This window comes from Nymphaea colorata, chromosome 7 (assembly GCF_008831285.2).
Source record: "Nymphaea colorata isolate Beijing-Zhang1983 chromosome 7, ASM883128v2, whole genome shotgun sequence".
Classification (NCBI taxonomy): Eukaryota; Viridiplantae; Streptophyta; class Magnoliopsida; order Nymphaeales; family Nymphaeaceae; genus Nymphaea; species Nymphaea colorata.
Genome location: NC_045144.1, coordinates 16,439,143 through 16,448,479, shown reverse-complemented (window position 1 = coordinate 16,448,479; position 9,337 = coordinate 16,439,143). Strand labels below are relative to the sequence as shown.

Sequence of the window (9,337 nt, the reverse complement as noted above, 5' to 3'; positions counted from 1 at the left end):
CACTCAAAATAGTCATATTAAGTTTACGATTACGGGAATCGATCAGAGTGGGTGCAAAGACAACAGCAGAAGTTCGTTAATCCAAAACCAGTGGCTAGAGATCCATTGTCAAGCGAAACGAAGAGAATGACATTTTTAATCCACTTTCTCTTCCAAAACTGAGTCAATAAAACAAATTATAGATGCCAAAAAGTTACAAACTCGCTGAACTACGTCCGATTCTCGAAATCCAACTGCCTGAAAGCATAAGAGCACAACCTAAGTTACTCAAACGATTGAGAAAACTAAAGTACCAAATCAATAAGAAGAAGAACCATTTTGGGGAAAGGAAAAGAGAGAGAACACGGTTAGCAGATTTCATGTCCATTAATGAAATTTAATCATAAACACAAATTCCACGAGTTTGTGGAAAATCAAATTATGCATCGTAAATTTTCAAAAAATTCAAGCTAGCCCTTGAAATTTCACAATTTCAAGGTTCGGGTTCGGGTAGGGAATTTTAATTGATGTTTACCAATTTTTGTCGCAAATAAAGCAAGAAGTTGTTGTGTGTATCTTCTTGATCCCAGCCATCACCAACTCACCCTATTGAAATAGACGGCACTCTTTTGGATAAGGACAAAAGGAGAAAAGAGAAAGAAATGTTTAGAATTGTGGTCTAGGCTTGCTTGATAGTGACATTTATTAGTATGTCCATTCGGACAAAGAAACCTCAACCACTGGCTTCTTATATGGTAAGATAAAATCTATATGTATCTATTGCATCTGACTTGATATGACTATATGGATAAGGCTAGTCCGTGCAAAGTTAAATTGGAGTGTGTATACATACACTAGTAGAGCCACATATAGGCATGTGTGGGCAGTTGCCCACACCAAACCTTGCAAAAAAGTTTTTATTTTTATAGTTTTCCTTTACAAAACTTGCTCATTTATGCCAGTGGTGCCTTTGAAGATCTGAAAGTCTTTTACTTAGCGCCCCCCTTAACTCTGCTACTGATATATATATGTTTGTTGTTCATTTTATGTTACTCTTAGCATGTTCAGTGAAATCCCTTACATCTGATGAAATGCCTTTCATAGACATTGCCTCCCATATTATCTAAGTCTACCGGCCCCTATCCACTTGCCTTGATTCTCATAGTAATAAAAATGTTTAGCTGGGCGGAGCCAAGTGGGGGCCCGTGTGGGCCTTGGCCCCACCTTTTTTTTTTAAAAAAAAAAAACTTAAATTTTATAAAATTTCACTGGTTTTATATAAAAATTTTAAAAAATGATATTTCGACCCTTGTCAAAATTTAGAAATTATTTAGAAATTTTAATTCGATCTTCAAGATGATGATGATGGAGGGGCAGAGAGAAGGAATCTTTCAGGTTGGTGTTCAATTGAACACACACAAGCGCCACCTGTGAATCCATCATTGAGTGTTCCTATCATAAGATATCTCTCTTTACTTTATGATTTGAACAAGTGGTTTGCCTCAGCAAACACAACCATTATCCTTAGCTTGCATCACTACAATATGAAGGACCTTGTTGACCTTCACGTGAAATTGAAAAATCAGACTGGTTGGTATACGTCTATTATTTGCTCTTGTGATGCTTTCTCGACATCTTCTATTCATTACTATAATATATCGTAATTTGCATATTTGTTCATGGCTCAGATACATAAGATAACTATGCCATGCATGAAACATGCATTTCCACACACACACAAAGAGAGAGAAATACAAGAAAAGAGAGAAAAGGTTTAGAATGCAATAGTCAGGGCCAGAGCCAAAAAAAAAAAAATCATGAAGCACTAAATATATAAAACTTATTCACTTTTTGTTTCGAACAGTGGTGGATAGTGGGCACTCAGCAGTGACCTAGAGTCTTGTGGGGCTGCCCCATATAATTGGACCCAGGTCCAACCATTGAATTAAGGTTTGAGAGTGGTTTTGTGGGGAATACGTTTTGCCGAGACCCCGCCTGTCTCTAGGGATGTCAACGGATCTTATTCGGATCAGATATGTCCTTAATCATATCTGCTTTTTTCGGATATTCACATATTCGGATTCGAGTTTGGATTCAAATTCGAATAAAGAAAAGTCATATCTGAATCCGAATCTGAAATCCGATTTTACATTATGAATCCGATCTGAATCCGATTTTTATATTTATATCCGAACCTGAACCCGAATTTTGAATGAAATTTTGTCAATTTTCAAAATTTAATAGTATTAGATACAGTTTATTTGTTTAAAAATGAATCAGATCTGAATCCTTATCTGAATCTGATCAGATATTTATGTATATCCGAATCCAAATCCAAATCCGATCGCATGCCATTTATTAAATCTGAATCTGATCTGATTTCTTAATCGGATATTAAATTTTTTCTCGATTTTTTCTGATTAAATCGGTCGGATATCTGATTCAAATCGGATATATTGCCATGATACATGTCCCCACCCCACTAGTGGTATATTACCTTTCTTATACAATGGCCACTTTGGGTGGTCCACCATCTCAACTCCAGCACTATGCTTAACTTTTTGTCTTTAATAAAGAACAACCAAACAAAAAATCTCTTCCGGGGGGGCAGCATGCACCGAGAACATATAAAACTTCTCGATATGATTGTTTTATATGATGGACTTGTATATAATAATTCATGATCCTATCCTACAGCAACTTTACTAGTACTAACTTTTCAGAAAGAAATACAAATGCTACCATTCACAAAATCTTACAGCATGTTGAAAATCTCATTTTCTTTGAAATCAAACTCACAGAAATGCAACATTGCAATCGAACCGAGTCTAATTTTCATATCATCCAGACATTCACAAAATGTGAGTTAGAATAGCCGCAATCTTGAATTACTAATATAAGAGATGAGGACCTCGCTTAACAAGAAATACTTGGACTTTTATACACACACACACATATATATATATATAAGAACTTGAAGTTTAGTGCGTGTCGTGTTTGATGGCCACTCATAAAATGAAACGCGCGCTAACTCTCCAAGGTTTTGTCATCATGGAAATTGTGGCTAGTGGAGTTGCTGATAAGCCACATACAAGTGGGCCATGCACGTCCATATCTTTGAACTGATCGGATAATGGTTCGCATGATTTTCATATATATTTCATTGGATTTGTTTGTCTTATATGAGCCATGTTTACGTATAAGATTTTTCAATTATATATTAGTTTAATTAGTAGCTACTAAGGTCACATGATACCAGAGATTTCAAAAGATTTGAATCCCATATGGGATTTAATTTTTCGAGAAATCGGATATGAACAAAAATTAATGTCCCATTAAGAAATCAGATCGGATTTGGTTGTAAGAAATGACATCTGGTTGGATTAGGATTTGGATACTCATAAATATCTTGTCGTTCGGATTTGGATCAGCTTTGGTTTTAAATAAATGTCCTACATCAATGCTTTTACGTTTTGAAAATAGATTGGATTTGATTTAAAGTTTATATTTTGATTCAGATATGAATGTAAAAATCATATTTAGATTTCAAATTCGGATATGACTCTTTTTCATTTTTATTCGAATCTGAATTTGGATCCGAGTATATGAATATGTTAAAGCAGATACATTAAAGTATCTGATTCAAATCGGACCCGTTAACATCCCTAACAAGAACGATTATAAGCTATTTATGTCATATCTCATCTTGTGCAGGTCATATATATTCACACATATACGTGTGTTAAAATTGCTTACATTATCAAGTTTGGAGCAATTGAGACTGCAATGCTAGTGGCAGAACTAGAATTTTTTAGCTGAACCCTGCTAATAGGCGGCGGTCTATTTTTAAATCATTTAAAAATTTTAAATACCATGCTTGAGATAAAGGTAGATCCGGGGGACCAGTAGGGGCCAAGTGGCCTCCACTTAAATTTTGGAAGCCAAAAATTTTATGCTGGCCTCTATAAAAATTTTGCAAAACATATAGACCCTGTGCAATTTTTCTTTGGTGCCCCTCCTCTCAGGAAAAAAAAAAAAATCTATACCACTTCTCAAGGGCACAAAGGGCACAAAGGGCAGAACAGGTTGTCAATTAGGGTATTCCAACTGTGATGGTAGAATGTTGTTACGCATCCTATGGTTTTATGTTTTTTTGTTGCAAGTGAAATGCCTTAACACCCCAACCGCCCTTGCTTGATGGTAGGGGTGAACATGAGCTGAGTCGAGCCTCAGTTCAGTCAGCTCGAACTCGGCTCGACTAATAAAACCTCAAGCTCGACAGAAACAACTTAAGCTCGGTTCAGCAGTTACTTGTTGAGATCGAGCTCCACTCAATTAAGGCTCGACAAACTCGTTCAAATAAAATTGATATTCATCGTTACGTGTTGAGCTCGAGCTAGACTCAACAAATTTGTTTGAATAGAATTGATATTCATCGTTACGTGTTAAGTTCAAGCTCGACTCGATTAAGGTTCGACAAACTCGTTTGAATAGAATTGATATTTATTGTTACGTGTTAAGGCTCATAAACTCATTTGAATATGTCGACTTGATTAAGGCTCGACTAACTCGATTGATGCTCGAGCTCAACTCGGTAGTTATGTGTTAAGCTTGAACTCAATTCGATTATTTGAACGAGTCAACTCATGAACTCGAACTCGACTTGTTAAGCAAATGACTCGGCTCGAACTCATTTACGTGATGCTTGAAGGGCACCAGTATGTAATAAAGTAAAATTTCCAAGGGCCTAAGTAAATTAAGTTGTGTAGGTTCGTTTGAGCAACTGGCTACATGAATACACACGTGTTCGGCCCGCACACATGATCAAGAACTGTTTTGGCATTTGGGTTCAAGCGGAGTCAATATTGCAATGATTTTGCCTACTAAGCCCATCAAGGCGACTTGACCAAGTGCCCAAATGGACCCATCGAATCACATTAGGAAGTGTTGCTCCACTATACATTTTCAATTTCAAGTAATTTAACATATATATATATATATATATATATATATATATAGATATATATATATATATATATAGATATATATATATACTCACACAACGCACACATTTTACTCAATAAAGGTTGGAGCCACCCTGCAATTTTCATTAAAAATGCAAATATACGAAAAAGGAAAAGGTAGCGAGCAAGTGTCGTAAAAAGAAATGTAAAGATTAAAGAATGTTAAGTTATGTTGATCTAAATCCTAACATTTTTCTGTCTGGACTTTCATCTGGTGGTGCTCTTGTAAGTTTTGGTACAAAAGCTAATGGTGGTACACAAGTCTTTTTCTTATCTTTGGGATGCAGGGTTACTTTGAAACTTTGGTTGTCATAACGACACATTCTTTAATTTGAGTGTCGCACATGCCGCCAACCAAAAAAGTAGCACATACAAGAATCAAACTAAAAATGTAGCGTCTACCTACCTGTCTTTCAAGATAACCAGCTATACTACGCCTCTTTTTTAAACAAAAAGCAAAAAAAGTTAATAGAATTGAATTCCATTGATGGTGACTAGTCAAGCCCGAATTGAATTTCAACTATCGAGCCCAAAAGAGAACTGGAACTCGGGTTAATACAAGAGTTGTTATAATTGTTAAGACAGATAGATATAATAGTTTTGTATGTACATTTTGCTATGAGAACATCTAAAACAACAAATTACAACAACAGCCTTACAAAATTAAGGAATCCTATCAAGTGGCATCAAGGTTCCACACTCTAACAGGTCGACAGCCAACTCGGCGCAGCCTTTATACACCCAGTAAAACAAGTAGGTGCATAATTAAAATGAATGCTCAAGTAGGCCTTTTTGTGCATATAATTTTTTTTTTTAAATAAAGGTCAATAGAGATTCTCAGGCAGCATGAAGACGGAGAACTTGAAGATATGATTGAAGACTTCCTAAGTTGAAGAACAGGAAAAGTTATATATATGATGTCATGTAACACGCCAATATTTATCTTAAATTAAGAATCGAAACCTAACAAGTTTGTCTTCATCTTTAGTCATATGCCGTGACAAAAGGTCACCATCTTACACAAACTGGCAGTATCGTTCATTGTGTCACGCACTTGATCAATATAAGTTATATAAAATTTGCCTCTAATTATTGATCTTCAAAACATTGAAATAGGACAACATAGGCTGAGATTCTCAATCCATACAGGGGAGAAGTTGAAGTTGTCTTCTAAGGAAATGTTATGTTAAAGAAAGCTTTTGCAGAATTCATTGCTCATCTGACTTTTGGAGTAGAAAAAAGGGTGAAATTCTTCGGTTAGCTTGTCGTGTAGCAAACCGAAAAGAAAATTTCAATTATTTCCCATCTCCCATTGCTGTCGTTGCAGTAAAGTTTATCCATTCATACAGTCGCCATCGTCATCCAAACAGTGCCTCTGCTTGAACCACAGATCGACGTCCATGAATCTTGCTCACAAGCTCCTCAAAGTTTCTCGACGAAGACCCACTCTCACCGATCGCTGCCCTGGCCCTTTCTCTCCACTGAGATGCACTAGCCCTGGCCTCCGACCTGCCTTCCTTGCCCTCACCGTGCATCACTGCGCTCAGGCACCTCTGCAACTCCTCCCTGCTCACCAGCCCTCTCTGGTCCGCCATCGGCCTCACCCCAACCCTCCAAACATCGTCTACAAGCTTCGCATTGGTGGGCTGATCCAGCCACTGTGGAATGGCCACCATTGGCACCCCCATGCAGAGGCTCTCCAGGGTAGAGTTCCACCCACAATGGCTCACAAAGCACCCAATTGCAGGGTGGTTCAGCACTTCCAGTTGAGGGCACCATGGCACCACCAGGCCCTGCTCGCCTGCTTCTTCTCTGAACCCATCAGGCACCCTGTTTCCCCCATGCCCTTCTATCTTATCTTTTGGGGTCTTCGCTACCCATAAGAAGGGCCTCTTGCTGTCTTTCAGCCCCCATGCCAACTCCTCCATTTGCTCATCACTCAGCCCCAATATGCTCCCAAATGAAACATACACCACAGAGCCCCTTTCCTTCCCGTCCAGCCATTCAATGCATTCTTTCACCCTCCCGCCATTGCAGATGCTTGTTTGGTCGCCATGTCTGTGGAAGTAAGCCGGATGGAGAAGGGGCCCGAGAGTCATGAGCGCCCTCCTGGGGAACATGAACTTTACCGCCTCGGATTCGAGCTCGTCAAAGGAATTGACCAACACCCAAGTGGGCTCGCTGCAATTGGTGAACCGATCAAGGAGCAAAGGCGTGAGAGCAGGGTGCTTGTTGGTAGGTTGCAGGGGAGAAGGGAAATCATGGAAGTCCAAGCTCCCCAACTCGAGCAGGGCCTTGTCCGAGACCTGACCGTGGTAGTGAAGATAATACAGGGCGTAAACAGTGGAAGATTGGGTGAAGAATGACGCAGAGAATATCCCTAGCGGTCTTGTGATTTCTAGCACCCAAGGCATGCTGAAATCATAGATGATGCAAGTTGGGATGTGCTTCTTCATGAGGCTGCAGAGGCAGCTAGATGATTCTCTGCGGACGCCGGCAAGATGGTCGTCGATCGATGAACCTTTGGTGAGTGTGCAGGAAGGGAAGGACTCAAAATGGAGGTTGGGGAGTTTTGGGGCCTCCCCTGATTCGAGTATCGAAGTTATGGCATCTTCAGCGGAGATGAACATCACTGAGAGAGATGAAGAGCAGGAGAGGCGGCAGGCGAGCTGGAGCATGGGGTTGATGTGGCCATGGGCAGGGTAGGCGAGGAGGAAGACGTGGGGAGCGGAGCCACTGTTGCCTCTCACCATCTTCTCTGAATCTGGATTTCTTTCTGCTCTTTGTTTGCTAGCCGAATGCCTCTTTATATGGGGACTGAGGAACAAATGATGGTGATCAAGGAAAGGTGCCGATGGCCACTCGTTTCTCTTGATTTTTGGCTGCCTGCTAGAATCGACCTCGCGTGTGTACTGATCACGATCTGGTTCCTGCTAAAAGACTGAAAGCTACGCCTTGTCGTAGCAGGAATTCTGCAGAGAAAATTTAATGCTGGGGCCGAAACTTTGCCTTTAGTTGAACAAGTGGTCTCTGTAAAAGTTCTCAAATTCTTCATACGTGCCTCAGCCTGTTTTGTCAAACTAGCAATTGGAGGTTCATGCAGGATCACAGAAGTCCACTCACTTTTGTGGTTGGACATGAACAAAATTTTGTTCAAGAAATAAATTCAGAAAGTTCATAACAGATCAATTTTCATTTACCTATTGCTCAGAGGAACCTTATCCCAAGATGTTTTTCTATAGTTAAAAATGTGTGAGTGATATTTTATTTACCCTATCGTAAGCGCATTATTTATTCGCCGGTTCCCTCTCCAATGCCGTTCTTTTTAACGTTCTGCTGAAACTTGCGGAGGGAGCCTCTCTTATACCATACATTTTATCGTTGTAAATGTTTAGCCATCGTTAGCAGGCATTGATAAGCATAAAGCAGAGACACTCGATCTTTCTACACATCAGAATTATTCTATTCTCTGTTTGTTTATAACTTCTTTCTGCAAAATCGAGTGGCGGAGGGTTTCTCATCAATTTGAAAGCAAAAAGGGGGAAAAAAACCTATCATTCGGCGAGAAAGAACTTGAGCATTCATCGTTCATTTAGAGCCATTTTACAAAAAGAAAATATCAGGCATTTTTATGCATGTTGACGATACAAGGTCAACTTTGTCTTTTCATGTGTTAATGACCACTCTGAAATTAATGTAGGTAGAGTGTCTATGGGAAGATGCAACACCTGTATTATTTGAAACCAGTTTTGGTTAGGGACGTCAATAAATCTGATTTAGATCTAATATCCAATCAAAATGCTTCAATAGAGTCGGTCATCTAAAAAAAATGACATTTTATTATGAAATCAAATTTAATTTGGATTTAAGAAACAACTCCCAATCATAAGAAGCAGGGGCGGAGTCAGGATTTCGTTTAAGGACGGACCAAATAATCCAACCTCAAATTTGGGTTGGGCTAAGCTGAACCTAAGTAAAAAAAAAAAAAAACATTGAACGACTAAAATTTTTTTAATTCCCCCCCCAAAATGAGAAGAGTTGAGTGGGATGAGTCTAGGAACAAGACCAATGACCTCCTTTGAAGGTTTATATTGAAAAAAAATGAATATACTTTAAGTTGAGTATGTATGATAGCCTCGGATTTTAGATTTGAAGCCGCATAAAAAGGTATGTTTTGGGAGATCCTCATTTGATGGATCTTCAATCCATATTATATGTTAAATATCCACGGATTTAAGATCTCAAGATTTCACATCACCGTGGATCTAAGATCCAAACAGTGAAACAAACACAAAAGTATGATCCTAGATATAAATAATCACCTCCATTTAGCT

At 38.9% G+C, this 9,337-nt stretch overlaps 1 protein-coding gene across 1 annotated transcript; it reads right to left on the bottom strand.

Annotated features, from left to right (window-relative positions):
- Positions 1–6,071: 6,071 nt before the first annotated feature.
- On the bottom strand, positions 6,072–8,196 carry LOC116256978 (UDP-glycosyltransferase 74D1-like). The gene has a single exon (XM_031633542.1). The coding sequence runs from the start codon at positions 7,754–7,756 to the stop codon at positions 6,362–6,364; it is 1,395 nt and encodes a 464-aa protein (XP_031489402.1). The 5' UTR covers positions 7,757–8,196; the 3' UTR covers positions 6,072–6,361.
- Between the last annotated feature and the right edge of the window lie 1,141 nt (positions 8,197–9,337).